The sequence below is a fragment of the Leptopilina boulardi genome, unplaced genomic scaffold (genome assembly GCF_019393585.1).
Source record: "Leptopilina boulardi isolate dan_hultmark-lab unplaced genomic scaffold, ZJU_Lbou_2.1 LbouV2_197, whole genome shotgun sequence".
In the NCBI taxonomy this organism is placed as follows: domain Eukaryota; kingdom Metazoa; phylum Arthropoda; class Insecta; order Hymenoptera; family Figitidae; genus Leptopilina; species Leptopilina boulardi.
Genome location: NW_026137748.1, coordinates 33,621 through 52,272, shown reverse-complemented (window position 1 = coordinate 52,272; position 18,652 = coordinate 33,621). Strand labels below are relative to the sequence as shown.

Genomic DNA, 18,652 nt, shown 5'->3' with positions numbered 1-18,652 from the left:
AAGGCGCTAAAGTTTACCATCATTTTTTGAAAGAAAAGATAATTAATTAAAGAATAATTCTGAACAAAGGTAATTATTACAATATATTTGATTATAATGCTTATAAAATTTTTCATCGGAATAAGAATTAGAAATAGAATTAGAAATTAGAATTAGAAATATTAAATATATTGATTTTTATTTAATACTTTATTACTTGATACTTTGTTTTAAAACAAACAATATTAAATGGAATTTTTTATTGTTATATATATTCAACATTATTTATTATCAACATAAAATGCTAATCCTTATGAATTTTCAATCCAAAATTCTTTTATAGGACTCTGCTATCAAAATGGAAAAAATCAAGCAAAGTAAATCGCTGAATCAAATTCAGTTCAATTATAAAAATGGAATTTTAAATAATATAGATACTTTGCAATTGCCAAGCAGAAATTGGGTAGCAGTAAAAAGCCCAAACAAGGAAATGATGTTTATAAGAGTTGAAGAGGATCATAGTACATATTTAGCAGTTTACTTCGATTTGGAATTAAATGTAAAAATTCACTACCATTCTGCATTGATGAAATGGATAAAATTTGATAATCCTACACGAAAAGAAGAAATGGAACAAATTTTAAACACAGTCCATAATATTATTGTTTCTGGAAAAATGTACATACAAAAGATTGAATGTTTATAAAAAATGAAATTCGAAATTATTATAATTACATGAAATGCAATAATAATATTGACGTATAAATATTGTAACATGCACATATAAAATTGATGTCAGGTATTTTAATAAAAAAAATGTCAATAAAATTATATCCACTACTTTTTTATCTTTTATTTGTCCTTTATATATGTATTAAATATTTTGATAATAAAAATCATACAACAATATAATACACTGTACATATTACTGCAGTATTTTAATTTTTTGCAGTCTTTTAAAAACAATAAAATATAATTTATATATATATATATATATAATATCTATAATGATTTAATAGTAGTATAATTTTTATTCTTTCTTATTATAAAATATATTTAATTTATAAAGATAAAATTCATAATTAAAAAAATTATGTTACTTACCTTACTTTTCGGAAAAGAATACATACTTCTTTTCTTTTTGTTACATTCTAATACGCAACACTTTCTCACCATTTTGATATAAACAATTTTATATAATATTAATATTATATAAAATATATGTATATTGCCTTGGCAACAATTGCAACAATCTTGACAATCTGTCAAAAAGACAGAGAAGACGTTTCAAGATGCGCAGAAGACAGAAATTGGTTTACCGGACACTGTACCCTCACCGTGGCTCCTCCCAATCTAGAACAGTGTCGCGAACATACCGCTCTCTATGGGAAACGAGTGTAGTTCGACCTCCTGTTTCTAGTCTTCTTAGTTCCAAATATAAAATTTTACATACCCACTATACATTCGTGAATTTTATATTTGTTTAAAACAAATTTTTTCCCCTGCTGTTTGACATTGGTAAATTTTAAAGCCAATTCCTTTGACATATATTTCTTGAGTATATTGAGGACGCTTTTGCAAATATTCAGTTCCTTATCAGTAAGGAAGTATAAAGAGGAAATCTGCAAATAATATTAATTTTTATTTTTATGATTTAATCAATTGCTCTAATTCAAGGAGTAAAATCAAAAATTAAATTAAATTTGTTTTAAATACTAGAGCCCAGATGAAAGAATTATTAATTGCAAACATATTTATATATATATACTAGGGAGCTATGCCCCCTGCGCGCGCCAACCCCCATCCCCCCTCCTCTCTTCCCCTCCCCCACCCTAAATTTAAAGGTTAAGATCGTTTCAAGACTCTGAATATAGCCGCAAGTCCCCCCCCCTTCTCTTCTACCCTCCTGCTCTTGACTTGCGGCTATATTCAGAGTCTTGGAACAGCGGCTTCGCGCGCTAATTCCCATCCCCCCTCCTCTCTTCCCCTCCCCCAACCCTAAATTTAAAGGTTAAGATCGTTTCAAGACTCTGAATATAGCCTCAAGTCCCCCCCTCTCTTTTCTTCTACCCCCCCCCCTCTCTTGACTTGCGGCTATATTCAGAGTCTTGGAACAGCGGCGGCGTTGGCGGCGATATCTTTTTGTAATATAGGTAGATACTTACAAAAATCATCGCAAAATTGTTGATCTTCCAAATTCTTGTTGAACTCATCAAATTTTTCAATATTTTGAAATGTTAAATTCAACTTATTATTTGTGACAAATCCTTTAGATTTAGTTGAACCATTTTTGAGAATCAGGGATTCAATCAATCTTACACGGAAAAAATAAGTCAGCAAAACTTTCATAAACTAGTATTTCACTTTTGGACGGGAACGAAAGTTATTCAAAAAGTATAGACACAGTTTATTAAGAAAACAAAACTAATTATAAAAATGTGAACTGTGTATACGAGCCGATGCTCAATGTGCTCTGATGTTTCGGAATCAGTTTATCAAATTTTCATATAAACTCTCAGCTAGAACTTAAGTACGTGCACCAAAGATTTCGTTACACTTATATGCATAAAAATTCGACGACAGTCAACCAAACGCTTGTAAACTCACAAAAAATTTAGAAAAATTAAAAAAAATTTCACATTCAGGTGTATTTTTTACTTAATTTGTACATCACTTGAAACACAATTATTAATATCTTATATACGCACTATACACAATTTTATCGACATTAAAATTCGGAATTCGCTTCCGCGGGATTCGAACCTACCTAACCAAGATATATAACGCATTTTGTCTTAGCAACTAACCGCCGCGGCTATCGAGAGCCACGCGAACGAAGAAGTTAATTTCACTGATCAACACTGACCAAGCTACGAAGTGCGCATGTTCGGAATTTCAGAAAAAGTATACGATTTTTTCGTTGACTGCTGTCTTAACTACTCTCTTTTATGTTTCAAACTTTCGAACCTCAATTATTACAATGTTGTAAAACTTTTTATAGAATTTCGACAATCTTTAAACAATATTATTAAAAACTGTTCAATATAGATTAACAAACTGATCTTTCTATACAGTTTGTAAATAATTTCTTGACTCTGTTTCACTTTTTCGGTAAAGTTTATGCTTCATTACTAAAAAGTGTATGAAACGTTTAAAATTTTGTGCCCCGTCCAAAAGTGAAATACTAGTTTACGAAAGTTTTGCTGACTTATTTTTTCCGTGTAGCATTGTATTTTGCTTAGAAGGGACTTCTTCAACTTGAACACTTAGGCCCTTTATTGCATCCAATAGAAGACATGTATCTGTGAAAACGTGAAATTAAAATACGAATACTATAAATTTTTATACAAACACTACAATTATAATATATTATACCAGGCGAAATATTTTTAGATTTATGCTTCCCTTTGGTTTTGATTATTTCACTGAACACATTTTCAAGAACTTCTGTAAATTAATATTTAAAAATTATATTTAAATTATTATATTTAAAATTTAAATATTATTGTACCCTATTTATTAAAAAGTTTAAACACTAACCTTTATCGAAATCATATCCCCGATTACTAAGTTTCTTAAGTGGTCTTGGGGTTTTCACAGTTTGAGAATTTGTCGAATGTTTGCTTTTATGAATTTGAAGTGATTCGTCAATTAGATCAAGTTTCATCTAAAAATTAGTGAATAACGTAGAAACAAGTTTACTTAAGTTATATATTTTTTTTCATTTTAGCTAATTTATGTAGTAAAATAAATAATTAAAATGGTTGTTTACTGAAATTTTCCTGATGATAATCATCAAAGAACTCGAATTGTTCGTTTTAATTGTATCTATTTGAGTAATGATAGTTTTTGTCCTTTCCTTTGCTTGAATATATATCGTTTTATCATCATTTTTTAAATCATCCAATCTTTCTTTAGCTTTATCATAAGTCTCTACCAAATGATGTATTTAATTAAGTAATTTATAAAATATTTGTACAAGTCTGTTAATTTTTGTTAGAGAATTATATCGTAAATTTTGTTTTCTTTGGTATAAAATTAATATTTAAAAGTAGATGGATCAAAATGTTATTTAGTCGTATCAGATTTTGAATTTTTTAAAGTTATTTTCTAAAATGTGTTTAAAATTGTACACGGAGAAACTTTGTGTATCACTTTTTCTTAAACTCACTATGTATTTTTAGTAAATTGACTACTAAAGTGGGGAAAAAATGCAACGATATCAATTTTTCTTAATCTGACTACTAAAATTTGGCATTGGATCGAAAATTAAATTTCACGAAAAAACATTTCGTCGAGTGTCAATGCAAGTGGTCACCCATCCAAGTACTAACCGAGTCCAACGTCGCTTAACTTCCGTGATCTGATGAGAACTTGTTCCTTCGCCTTGGTGTTTCCGCTGTCTTGTCTTGATTAATAACTTTGACGTATAAATATTGTATCGCACCTAACCTCACTTTTACTGACACGAAGTAACACAATTACACTTCAACTTTACAAAAAAAACAAAAATAGTGTTCATTTGAAACTGATTCTCAAAAACTAAAAGAATTATAAGCTTGGATATAAGAGATGTACATGACATGATATATTTTTTTTGTGGGGGGGTTTCATAGACAAGCTCACATGTGCTCAGGAGAGTACTGTATGTTTTAAGCGCCCCTAACTTCATAAAAAAAGTATTTTCGATGTATAATCTAACCGGATTGTGAAATTTTAAAGACAGAAAAAGAAAAATAACCTAAAGTAAAGCCTCATTAATATTATTTCTGATTCAATTAAAAATTAATTAATAATTGTTGCGATTAAGTCGGGGCTTCATCTAACCCTTTTTAGTTACGACACTGTCCACGTCGAATTTTTCTTAACTTGACTACTAAATATTGAAAAAAGGAGGTCATATATTGTTAAAGAGACTTCTATTAAATAAGAAATTTCGTCTTTTTCCCGTTTTTTCCCCACTTTAGTAGTCAATTTACTAAAAATACATAGTGAGTTTAACAAAAAGTGATACTCAAAGTTTCTCCGTGTACACTTTGAAAAAAATGAAATTAATATAAAACATTTCTATTAAATATATAATAATCATTAAAGTTAATTATACTGATTAATATACATACTGCCTTCTCCAACAAAATTAATATGATAGTCTGGCCAGTCTTCTAATGGAGGAGATTTTGTTTTAACAAGGTGATGAAAAAAATTAGATTTGTCCTCCGTGTAGGGTAGTGGCATAAATTTTGTGCGATAATGACCTCTCTTTTTATCATGTGTAATCCATGTAAGAGGTACGATGTCCGCTTGCCTCTTACCTTTTGGTCCACGAGAAATAAACTCAACTATTTGGAAATCGTTTACCTTGTCTGAGTAATTTCTAGTATTATTCCCCATTATTCAATCTATGAAATAGTGGAAATTTGTTAAATTATTTAAATTCGCTGGTTGGATGAATAAAGAAATTAGGTTATGAATTTACCACGTTAGTTAAAGAAGTCGTTACAAAGTATATAGTTCACTAAATGTAAATTTTTAATTTTTTTTAGATGTTACAAAAATCACATGTAGTTTTTACATATTATGTGATCCTATTATTTTCTCTTACAAAAATTCCTTGTGACAATTCAACAAACAGAAATCTGAAAAAATTTTCAAAGAGTACAATGATAAAAAATAAATATAAAAAAATAAATAAAATATAAAAAAAATTGAATAAAAATGTAATTGCTTTCCAAATTTGAGACAAAAACACAAAAAGATAAATAAATATTGTTTAACAGCTAATATTGTAGATTAAGATAATGTTTTAATTATAGTTTTATTGGTTATTGTATGCTTACGACTTTTTATATTGAGGTTATGTTAATGGTTTTAACATAATTGTCTAGCTGATTAAACAGCAGTAAATCCTAATTTATCCTGCCAAAGAGCTAAATAATATAAACATGCCTGAATAAATATCATCATATTATAAATAGCGTTTAAAAACGTTTTTACAATTTAAATTATTAAAACATTCCTCCCTGGCGGATTGGGTAAACCGAGTAGTAACCGAATTGGGTTACGATTCGGTTACGTTTCGGTTACTTGTGAAAAATTGTCGTTAATCGACGAAATATGTTGTAAATAACTATTAGGAATGGTTAATAGACATTTAGAGGTCTTATTTATACAATAATAACAATAAATTAAGATATAATTACTCAATAATAGATGTTTTAAGTGTACAATGCATACAGTTGTTGAGTTACCATATATGTATATTACCATCAGCGGCAGCTGTGATACGCGCGTTATACACTAGATGGCGTTAAAGATTACTTTGTGAATGAATTTCTAAAATCAAACACTTGAGTGTCAAATGTGTAAGTGGATTCATCGTTGTGATGTCTGTGAGGATGGACGTATTTTTCCGTCCCCTCACTCTGTTTGTGTCTTTTTGAACATTTAATTTGTACCGCTCTTAACAATTTTTGCTTTTGTGTGTTAAAAACCCACAAATATTAGTTTTGTTTTAACCGAACTGTGATCTGTGTGAAAACGTGATTTTTTTTAAAGAAATTGGATTCGATAATAACTTATACTACTCCAAAATCTATTTTTGATTTACTCAGTTGAGATCTCCCTGTGTGTCATACCACCATTTAAAATACAGTGCATCGATTGGATACTTCTCTTATTTTTGGAAAATAATATAAATGTGCTATAATATTGAAACTAAAAATATAATATTCATAAACTCTAAATCAGGAATCGCTTCAATTCACTGTATATTGGCTTCTAATCACCAATCTGAGTCATCATCGCTATTGTCTCCGATACAAACAACTGATGCTTGAAGGTCGTAAATTCCAATCTAATCATTATAATTGAATACATTGACACTCAATAATAGTCAACTTGAAGCAAATCAAATTTTGAACTGAAATTACACTGTCGTTACAATCCTACTCCTGATTAAATTTCTCTATATCTATATATATATAAACTCTAAATATACTCAAGTACCCTTTATAAGATAACACCTTTCTCCTTCCTTTTTTTTTCTTTCCTCTTGAGTGTGATGAAATGACATATATGCATTCATATTTATATTTTGTTTAATTCTAGAGTGGGAAAAGGGTTGGAAATGGGAAAAGAAGAGAAGATTCTTTTCTTCTTCTCTCTTTTTGTTAATTAATTAATTTATTTTCCTCTTTTTAGGGTTCCGTACTCGGTTCGGAACCCTATTAATATCGGTTTTTTTGAAATCGTGTACCCCCCCCCCTAGCGGCCACATAAATTTATCTGGAGGGCTGAAAATTAGTACACATATGTATTTTCGCGTGTAGATTACAGGAAAATTATAGCGAACTTGATTGGAATTGATTAACATAGCGTTGTCAAGGAAAAACCATGAATTTTTACGAAAAATGCCTAAAAATGACTATGTACCCCCCCCCCCCCTAGCGGCCACATCTTTTGACATAAAGAGCTCAAATTTGACACACTTACGTATTTTTACGTGAAAATTACAGGAAAATTATAGCGAACTTGATTCGGATCAATTTACATAGCGTTGTCAAGGAAAAATCAAAAATTTCGAAAAAAATAATTTATTCTCCCTAGCGCACACAATATTCAACCCAGACAGATCATATTTAGTATACAAATGTATTTTTACGGGGAAAATACAGGGGAAAAAAAGCGGTCACGATTAGAGTTGATGATTAACTTTTTATCAAGTTTTTCAAGAAAAAATGACAATTTTAGGAAAAAAATGTATTTTTCCACCAAAAACGAACAAAATTTTATTTAAAGGAAATTAAATTTATATATTTTAACGTATTTTTACGTGTAGATTACAAAAAAAATATAGCAAGCATGATTGGAGTTGATTATCATAGCGTTGTCAAGGAAAAACCATGAATTTTTACGAAAAATACCTAAAAATGAGTATGTACCCCCCCCCTAGCGGTCACATCTTTTGACATAAAGAGCTCAAATTTGACACACTTACGTATTTTTACGTGAAAATTACAGGAAAATTGTAGCGAACTTGATTCGGATTAATTTACATAGCGTTGTCAAGGAAAAATCAAAAATTTCGAAAAAAATGATTTATTCTCCCTAGCGCACACAATATTTAATCCAGACTGTTCAGACTTGCTGTAAAACTCAATTTTTGCGTGAAAAATACAGGGAAAAAATGTAAGCGCGATTGGAGTTGATGATCAATTTTTATCAAATTTTTGAAGAAAAATGATAAATTTCAGAAAAAAATGTATTTTTCCGCAAAAAACGAAAAAAGTTTTTCTACAGTGATTCAAATTTATATATTTTGACGTATTTTTACGTGTAGATTACAAAAAAAATATAGCGAGGATGATTGGAGTTGATTTTTCTGGAATTAATAAACAAATTTTATTTTTTAGATAACTTTCGATTTTTCCTTGACAAGCAGCTACTAGCCTTATATCAATATCTTAAGTTTTATCTCTTTTTGACTTAGAAAGATAAAATTTAATATTCAATATATTTTTAAAATGTAAATACAATAAAAATATTGCGAGTTGAAATAAAATTATGTTTCTTATATTTTTTTAGTAAAATATTTTTTAAAAAATAAAATCGGACAAGTGCGAGTTACACTCGCACTGAAATCGAGGGTTCCGTACTCGAAGCGAACTTATTTGGTATAAAAACAAATGTTTAAAAAATATGTGTTGTATGACAACTAATATAAGTGATACGAAGAGGAACAATTTTCTTGAATTTTACAAAATTGTTCCTTTTTGTATCACTTATATTAGTTGTCATACAACACATATTTTTTAAACATTTGTTTTTATACCAAATAAGTTCGCTTCGAGTACGGAACCCTCGATTTCAGTGCGAGTGTAACTCGCACTTGTCCGATTTTTTATTTTGATGACCAGTTTGTTTAACAAACTATAGAAGAAAATGAGTGATAAGCACTATAAAATGGTTGAAGCTATTTTTGACCCGACAACGGGTAAAATGCTTCATCATCCCGACAACAGCAATTTGATTATGTGTTTTGCCCTGGACTCAAACGGTAAGTAACGTACTTTCAATTAAATTCACAACAATGTGAATTTTCCAAATATAATTTATATATATAATTTGGCAAAAGAATTTAAATATGAACGAGTTTTAAAATTAATTGATGTTAATAAGTTTACACTCAACATTATTATTTCATTTTTTGTTTTTCGATTAGGTAATTTAACATTTTTTGAACGTATTTTACTATTTTAAAAAAGAGAAGTAATTGAACGAATTTCATTTATGAACTGATACAATTAAAAAAATGTATTACACAAGCATTTTTTAATGGGTAGTTATTTTTACAGTGCACATTAGAAATTTTTTTGCGATAAACAATATTAAAATTGTATTAATATTTCAAATAAAGTTTGTTCTTGTTTAATAAACATAAATTGGGTGTTGTAAAGTTTTGAACTTTCTAGAGGTGTGCAAAATCCCGAAAACTCGAATCGGGTATAGGGCTAAATTTTTGTCAGGTCGGGCTCGGGTTACTTTCAATGACCTTTGACTCGAAATGATTGATTTTGTGAAGAATTTCGTCAAAAGATTAAAATTTGCTTTTTCTTCGACTTTTAAATAAAGTGAACCAAAAAAAATAATTTTGGAATTTTTATTTAAAACATCATTTCTTATAAACAAATTCATTTTTTTCAATTTGAATATTTTTCTCTCTCCAAAATTGGTTGCAAACTGTTTCTTCCATTCCTAGACAAGAAATAAAGCTAAAAAGTTTTTAAACGCCCCATATTCAAAGAAATAAATTTGTTTATAAACAATTATTATTTTTAATATACATTTTTAAAACTGTTTTCTTAATTCTTATTTTCATTTATTAGAATAAAAAGTTTTTTTTCACTTAAACCCTACATTTTACACATAAAAATGCAAATTAAAAACGAAAAAAATAATTGCTTTTTTCAAACAAATTATTAACAAATATTTTTATCAGGCCCACTCTAAAACTACATGTAAACTATTCTTACCATTTTCAGATAAAAATTAAGAAAAAAAAATTGGAAAAAATGAATTTGTTTATAAACAATTTTAATTTTTAAAATAAAAATGCAAAATATTATTTTTTGTAAACTGCATCCCAATCGTCAAGGAGAAAATAAACTTTTTTTATTTGGCGAAATATTTTTAAAATCAAGCATTTTTAAGTTATAGGTAATTGAAAATAGATCTATACTTCCAAAAATTTAAGGTTTATTTATTACTATTATTATTATTATTTATATGATATTCGGGGTCTTATTCAGTAAATATTCATTTAATTTTTTTATCTAAAACCCGTATATTTTACTCATTTTAAATTTTCTTTTTTTTCAATTTTGAAGATACTTTTTTTTCAAAATGCTAATTTTTATAATAAAATATAAAATTAAAATAGAATATTATTTAAATTTGTTCATTTAAACATTTAAAACTTTATAAGGGCAGTAATAAGCGTTAACAATTACATAGTTCATCAGTAAGAAAAAATTTATGAGTTTGTGATTTTACAAATAATTTAGATTTACAATTTTACGAATAACATAATGGTGATCCTCGAAAATATTTATTTGCTATACCTTAAAAGCCTTGGAAACATCGTTAATTTTTTTTTAAATTAGTTGAATATTTATGTTCATTTTAGGACGAGAAACCGTTATATATTTGCCACCTGAAAAGGTGCCAAATATGGACATATCGCCACCGCCATATCTTGTCGCAATTACGTCAAATGCTGATCAAGATCAACTTGATTACGGACAGGATGAGGACGACCTCGAAGAAGCAGAACAGGAGCAAGAGCTGGATCAGTATCAGTATCAAGATCAATATCAGGATCAGTATCAGCATGAAGATCAGGATCAGGATCATGATCAGGTTCAGGATCAGGAGCAGAGTCAGGAGAATTGTGAGAAAATGGATTTAGGTTGGTTTATAAATTTACTTAGGAGAATATCAATTAGAACAATATTAATCAAGAAATCTAAAATTTACATAATATTATTCATGTTTTAATGGACTGCTTGAGGCCTACATATTAGTGGGCATTACATATTATTTTGTCACATTTGAGCATAATTTTGCAAACATTTTCTACTTTTAACCGAGATGTAGGCAGACCTGTGTAGAATTGAAAATCCAAAAACGGATTATTAATTATATTAAAAACGGTATATTTAAAATACCAATATATTTGTAAAAAAACGGTTCTAAACAGTTGCTTAATCACAAAAAATAATAATAATAAAACCGGCATTTACCGAAAAACCGGTTTAAAAAAACCGAAAACCGGGATTTCATAACCGACCACCGGTTTCCACAAAAACTTTGAAAGTAAACTGGTATACCGATTTACCGCACATGCCTAGATGTAATAGGATAAAATTGTTTTTGCAGACAAAAACATTGAAAAACCAAAAATTGTAACCAATTGCTCTTAAATTTGAGTCAGAGGTACTTAGGGGTTTTTGATGAAAATGTTTACGTCAGAATAATGAAAGTATAAAAAATTGGTTCGGGGTCGTCAGTAACACACACAGTTCTTTCCTTTTTTTAACCCCACTACTCCCCTTGGCACATCTTGTCAAATTTTTGACAAACTGTCTTACAAAAATTCAAAATTGATTGACCTCCCCCCTTCATTTTTAAACATGTTAGTAAAATATCATTATTTTTTCATAAGATATTTTTAAAGTATTAAAAATTTATGTTATGTCCTTATTATTAAAAATTGTGTTTTGTAAATTCCTACAAACTATTTCATTAGAAGAAAATATCTCCTTCCCGCCCAAAAAAAAGAAAAAAATAATAATTTACTCAACATGATTTATTAAACATATTTAAAAATTATATGCTCAAACAAATAATACAAAATACATAAATGTATGTTTACTTTTTTACTTTGTAATGTCAGACTACAAACGATGACACAACCCCCTCTTTATCACAATTGTCACAAAAAAATATGCAACCCTTCTTTCCCCTTCTCACCTTAACGTGTTGTGTATTTTATAGATGGACTCGTGTAATAGATATATTCAGTAAATTCGATTAATTCTTTACTCTGGCACACTTTCTAAAAATCACGTAAACGGCACACAGGGTGTTTGACACCAGAATTTCCAGATTGGCTTAACCTTTAGAAATAAACTCAAAAATTTGTGTCTTTAGACAGTTTTTAAAATTTATTTTAAAAGTTTGAGCTAAATATAGCAATTTTAATTTCACATTCAGATTCGTGGGAAAAAAATACATCGGAATACATTAGTATAGTGTCTTGGCAAAAAATTTTCTTGTTTTTGTGTTATTTAGCAGTTTTTTGAGTTTATTTCGAAATTTAAAACCAATATGACTATTATGATTGAAAATTAAGATTCGTTGAGAAAAAATACATGCTAATACACTGTGTATTGTAGCCCACACAACAGCGAAACTTTCCTGAAAATTTCCTAAAGATTTACTTTAAATTTTCGAAATATTTTATTGCAATGTTTATAGAAATTTGTTTAAAGATTTAAATTTCCCACTTAATAAATATTTAGCGCAAAACTTTCCTGAACATGTCCAATACATTTTCGCTATAATGACTTAGGCGAAAATGTAATTTAAATGTTCAGGAAAGTTTTACGTTAAACATTTATTTAACTGGGACATTTAAATCTTTACACAAGTTTAATAAACATTGCAATTAATTTAAAACTTACGATTTATTCAATTAATTTTCGTTTTTTTTGTTTCTTTTTTCTTTGCAGAAACGGAATTAAAAAAATTTGTTGGCAAGGGAAAAATGACAAAACCACGTTGTGGCGATGAGGGAAACGAAAAGATACTGCCAAGTAAGCTTTTTAATTGAAAAGTAAATTTTTTGTAATTTAAATTAATATATTTTCAAATAATTTATTATTAATTGCTGTGGATTGTACTATTTCAATATTCTACTTTTTTTGTTTTAGAGAAAACGCGTACACAGTGGACACCTGACATGACCAAGGCATTGATAAATTGTTATTCGTCACTAAAAGAGACATGCAAGTTAAAAGGGGAGAAGTTTTGGTCGCTTCTTTCAAAAGTAATGGTAGAAAAGGGACATGATGTGAGTGCGCATCTATGTGAATCAAAATGGGATTCGTTATGTAGAACCTACAAAAACACCATTGATCGGAGTAAACAAACCGGAACAAGTCCGTCAAAGGAGTCAAAGTCGACTTCCTTCAAGGAAATGCATAAATTTATGTACAAAAGGCCCGAAATAAATCCGCCGGCAGTGGCTTCGAGTCTGGCAGGATACAAACGAAAAGTTTCTTCCATAATTGATGTTAATGGTAATGAAATCGAAATTTCTCCAAAAAGATTAAAGCGCGCAAAGGCAAAGAAGCCGGATGCAGAATGTTCGATGACAGAAATGAACGATGATGCCAATTTTCGTCACAAAGAAAATTTGGAGCGAAAAGACGCACTATTGGACATAATGAAAGATGTCCGCGACTCGTTAATTAAGAGACGATAAGTCGACTTATTTTTGTTCTCCTTTTACAGCGTTAGAAATGAAACTTAACCGCTGATATTTCATAGACGTTTTGATATTTTTTTAAAAAGAATTTATTGTGCTTGAATTTAACCGATTTCAAGTTATTTTTCAAAGAATTGATATTTTCACGTCTTTCTAGTTTAAAATTGATCAGTTTCGGAACAAATAAAGTAAATAACTTAAATTTGAAGTGAAAAATGAAAAACGATGATTGTTTTGTTACATTTTGAAACCGTTCTCTTCTTGTTGTTTTCAGTTTTAGTTGCGCACAAAAATTTATGTACGCATAATGAGTATTTTTCTTCTCCGTACTCGATTATTCCTGTGACGAAAAAGTTACTGTTAACTTTATGGAAATTTTTCTTAATGAGTATTATTAGAGTAATTACTATCTTAACTATAGAAGAGCTACCATAAAATTCACTCTTCTGATTGTGATATAAAAAAATGTGTTCCAATCAATACCAGACGTACAATACCGTACCATAATCGAGTACGGAGCAAAATTAATAATATCCTGACTCAGCATCAGACTCAAATTTTCAAAAGTAGTCCTATTCATTCTAAAATGTTTGCGAAAAGCTGCAAATAATTACCAATTGTCATTAAATCGTAATTAAAACTAATAATTCTTCAAAATTGTAATTATTTGAAAATTTATCAATCACATGCCTTTGAAAAGAACACTGTCCACTTTGGGATCCTCGTGTATGTACATTTTGATGAAACCCATCTAGAAATGTTGCGGGTCAATATTGTTGATGGGTCCCATTTCTGTACACGATGGACCCAGAATTCCATACCTATACAGTGTTCTCATCAATTGTACATTCAAAAATTTGAAGTAAAATTTCTCAAACACTCGATTTTTTTAGGCTTTTGGATAAAAATGTTAAAATCGTCGATTGATTAACAACTTATTGTTGCAAATTTTTAATTCTTAATCATTAATTCAGTTTTAATTATAATGACAAAAATTTCAATTGTAACTCTTTAAAAATGGAATTAATCTAAAAAATTTTAATGAAAACTCTTTAAAAATTTAATCATTCACAGAAGATGTTTAATTAATTATTAAGTAATTCATACGATTAAATATATTCTAAAATTTTTATATAAGTTCTCCTAATATCAATATTTTCTAAAACTATTTCAACTGAAATGCTGTGTAAAGTCGTGATGCCTTTTAAACATAATGTTTTTTCATTTTAAGAGAATTTGTTTCTAGATTATAAAAAATGTATTTTATAATATTGTTTCAGAGCTTTAATGTTAAAAATTATAATTATATCTCTTTTAAATATAAAATATTAATTTACAAAACTGAAATATTCAATTGTTCTGTAAAATTTGAATATCCTTTTTTTCAGACGTAAAGTATGAACATTTCAATTTTTTTACTTAAAAATATTCTCAAACAGCAGTTTAGTTGTTAATCTTTCAAAAATTCAATTATTTTTTTTCTAAAGTTGTTCATAAAATTAATTAGTTTCAATAATTTTAAACAAATCTTTTTACAAATGGAGTCATTTACTACAGTTTTCAATTATTATCAATTACTTATCTGAAATTTTTTTATTTCATTAGATTTTTGCAAACATTCCACTTTTATATCGTCTGAATTTGAATTCCTTTAAATATCTATTTTAACTGTATATTTTCAATAAATTCAGTAATTCTTTTCTAAAACTTTCAACTTAAATTTCCCCTACCTAATTTAATAATTATCAAAAATTAGTAAAAAAAAATTCGTCTCCTAAAATTATGCAATTTTTTTTTATCGACTAAAATTCTTCGCAAAAATAGTCTTTTCAAAAATTTTAAATACTAATTTCTTAATAAAATAATTTATAATTATTATTTAGTATACTTTACTTGAGTTTGAGAATCTTGGAATTATACTTTCGAAATAGTCTTCCGTTTTAGGAATTTGGACTTTTTCCTTTGAAGCCGCTGCGATTAAAATTCGTGCCTCGTCTTCTTCTTCCTCTTCGTCATCGAAAATCATGACAACAGCTGCCATAATCGACAACACTATTTGTTCATCAGCAATAGCTTTATTTTTGAAACAAAAAACTTTATTATTGCAACTTGAATTTTAATTAAAGAACTACAAATAATTTACACATGAGTCAAAATCAAATGCACTGAAAAAAGTAAACAGCATATCGCGCTGTTTTTCACTTTTTCATCAATAGTTGCCGATAATTTTGCAGTTTATTTTTTTTCCATTTGTCGTTTTTTTAACAAATTAAGAAATATAGAATAAATAAGAATAAAAATCATTAAAATAAATAAATGACAATTTTCATACGATTTGATAAGCATTTCTTAAATATTTTAAATATGAAATTAATATATGTATATATGTACAATTTTTAAAATAATTTGATTAAATAATTAGACAATTTATAAAAATTTTAATTTAATATTCAGAAATAATTGAATAGTATTTTTTCAGATTAAAATCTTTTAAAATATAATTAAAATAAATAAGTTAACGTCGCAATTCTACGGATTTGCTTTACTTTTTACGCATAATTCTATTCTTTTAAAATATATACATAAAATAATGGATCTTTGAAGAAAATGTAAATTATTTAAAAATTTTAAAGACTACAAACCTTCTGCCATTTTTCCTTCTTTGAAATGACAACTTATTCCTTTAAGATAATTCGATTATTTTGTTTATTTCATTTGTCGTCCAAAATATTTGTGTTTATTGTTGTTGTTGTTGTCACTTGTATTTACAATTAGGAACCAACAATTCATGAACCACGCGTGTTTAATAATGCGACATCACGACAAAAAATAAATTTGAGACACACACAAAATCTGCACAAATTGCATAAAACTCGTGGTTATTTGGTTAAAATTGAAATCTTCGATTCTTGATTATTTTTATGGAGACAATCGAAGATTTGCCAACTATTTTCTGTGATGTCTAATTTCTTAATTGAATGTTAATCAATTAGACACGCGTTAGACAAGTGTAAAAAAAGTGATAATTTTTTTTATTTTTTATTACTGGGATTACTGCTGTTCTTAACTGCTTAGAAAAATTATCCAGTAACTGGCAGCAAATTTAGAGCAACAGAGTTGAGTGGTGGGAGTAGAATTTCGAAGAAAACACCGAAAAATAGGTTACGTTTCGAAAAAACCTATGGCACGTTTCATATTTTGTCGCAGGCTCTCTGAAGGCTGCAATTTCTGCGCCAAACAGAAAACGACTTTAAGGTGCTATTACGGAAAGTGACCAATTACTGAAAAGCCAACATCTTTTCACATTGAGTACCACTGTTCACTGGTTTTAGTTACTGCCAGTGATTGACGAAAACATCCAAAGTAATAATGTCTCTATTTTAATCGCATAACTTAGAAATTTTGTTTTGCAATGAAATTCCAACAAATAATAATTATAAATTATTATTTTATTGTTATTAAAATTAATTTTCAATGAAGAAAAATTCCTTTTTAAATTATCCGCTATTTGAAAACGTAAAATTCTTCAAAACCAAGCATATGCGTAATTTTTTTTATTTATTTATTTTGTGGTTTAATTATATTTTCTTATTGCCAAGAAAGTTAAGAAAAGAATTTTTTGTTCATGAGAGTTTTGAAACTTGAATTAAATCGTAATTTTAAAACATGTACTTTAAGTATAATTTTATTATTTTATTACTATGAACAAAAATAAACAATTCAATTTGATCACATTTTAGGCAAATTGTACAGAACTTTTATATATCAAACAATTTTTATTAAACAAAGTTAATTTAATTAAGGTACAAAATATATATAAGATTTCAATAAACATTTAACGTTAATAAAACAATTAATGTACTTTAAAGTTTATATCATTAAATTGTTATTGAAAACTGATTTTAATATAATTTTGTTATTATAGATGAATCAAAATTCTAGAACCGTTGAAATAAAATTTCAAAACAATATTAGATACGTGAAGGTTAAAGATAATCTGCTAAAAAAATCGGTAATCACCGAAAATTATCCAGAAGGAAGCAAATTGGAATATTCTGAAAATGGAAAAACATTTTTGTTGGAAACTGATGAGCATCACTATCATTTAGAGCAAAATGTCGAGGTTTACGACGTTGTTGTATCAACAGGTACGGAATTTTATCATGGATTAATCACTTCTTATAGGTCTTATTTTTCTTATAATTTTATCACCTTTTAAGAAATAAATAATTTTAGTTGATAATACATTTTATGTTTAATAATTTAATAGTTAGTGCTAAAGTGGTCCCTTTTCATGAGGGCGTACAGAAATTTCTTATTCTTACTTAGAATTTTTAATATTCTCAAATAAAATAACTGCATTTGTTTAATAAAATTAATATTTTTTAAGTAAAATTCTTTTAAAGCTACTATCTTGTTAACCATTTATGCTAATTTTAATGTTATAAATAATTTGTTAAATAAAACATTTATACACTAATGATTTTAATATCTCTTTTAGTTACTCCAATTCCAAAGGACCTTGGTGCAAACAAGAGGAAAAGGTTTCACGAAATATGTAGTGAATTAGATAAAAATGATTTGGAGAAATCGACTAAAAAGAAAACGGTAAAGTGTTTCTAATTTCAAACATTACCAAGTAATTGCTTTATCTGTTGCATTTTTATTTAATTGTCATAAATGATATTTTATATATGTTCTTATCTTTAACTTTAATCGAGACTTTAAGAAATGGTTGTTTGCTTTTTGTTATATAAATTCTTTATAAACCATTTATTTTAATGATGATAATTTTAAGTGCAGATTATGATTTTCAGTCTGGTCCAAAAATTGGTAATAAACGCCAGCAAAAAATTGTCAAAGAAACAAAGAAACATGTTTTCTTTACTTGGTGGCACAAAAAAAAATTTTGAAGGATCATTTGGTACTACTGGTTCTTTAGGAGGAAAAAGAAAAATTACTTTAAAAGAAAACGTAGATTATACTTTGGAGACATTGACAGAAGAAATTTTGAAGCAATATGTCGATAAAGACAATAAACATTTATTTGAAACATCGTTTGTTTACCTTGCCACAAATCAAGAACAATTTATCTCAAAATTCGTGAACAAGGAAGGACACGAA

General features: G+C 27.8%; 1 protein-coding gene and 1 long non-coding RNA gene across 5 annotated transcripts in view; both read left to right on the top strand.

Moving 5' to 3' along the window:
- The window catches only part of LOC127278166 (uncharacterized), a 251,505-nt gene extending 236,840 nt beyond the window's left edge, over positions 1–14,665 (top strand). The window contains exons 1-5 of one of the 4 annotated variants that reach the window (XM_051299741.1): positions 6,380–6,817; positions 8,914–9,034; positions 10,664–10,945; positions 12,771–12,854; positions 12,972–14,665. In XM_051299741.1, coding sequence (XP_051155698.1) covers positions 8,920–9,034; positions 10,664–10,945; positions 12,771–12,854; positions 12,972–13,525 — 1,035 coding nt within the window. In that variant the 5' untranslated portion in view covers positions 6,380–6,817; positions 8,914–8,919 and the 3' untranslated portion in view covers positions 13,526–14,665. Of the gene's footprint in view, positions 1–6,379; positions 6,818–8,888; positions 9,035–10,663; positions 10,946–12,770; positions 12,855–12,971 lie in introns of those variants that run through there. The other 3 variants (XM_051299744.1, XM_051299742.1, XM_051299743.1) reach the window with 3 other exon arrangements.
- Positions 14,666–17,465: 2,800 nt separating this feature from the next.
- Positions 17,466–18,652, top strand: LOC127278174 (uncharacterized). Its single transcript, XR_007842455.1, has 3 exons — positions 17,466–17,676; positions 18,030–18,136; positions 18,346–18,652. It is a non-coding gene; the product is annotated as an uncharacterized LOC127278174 (long non-coding RNA).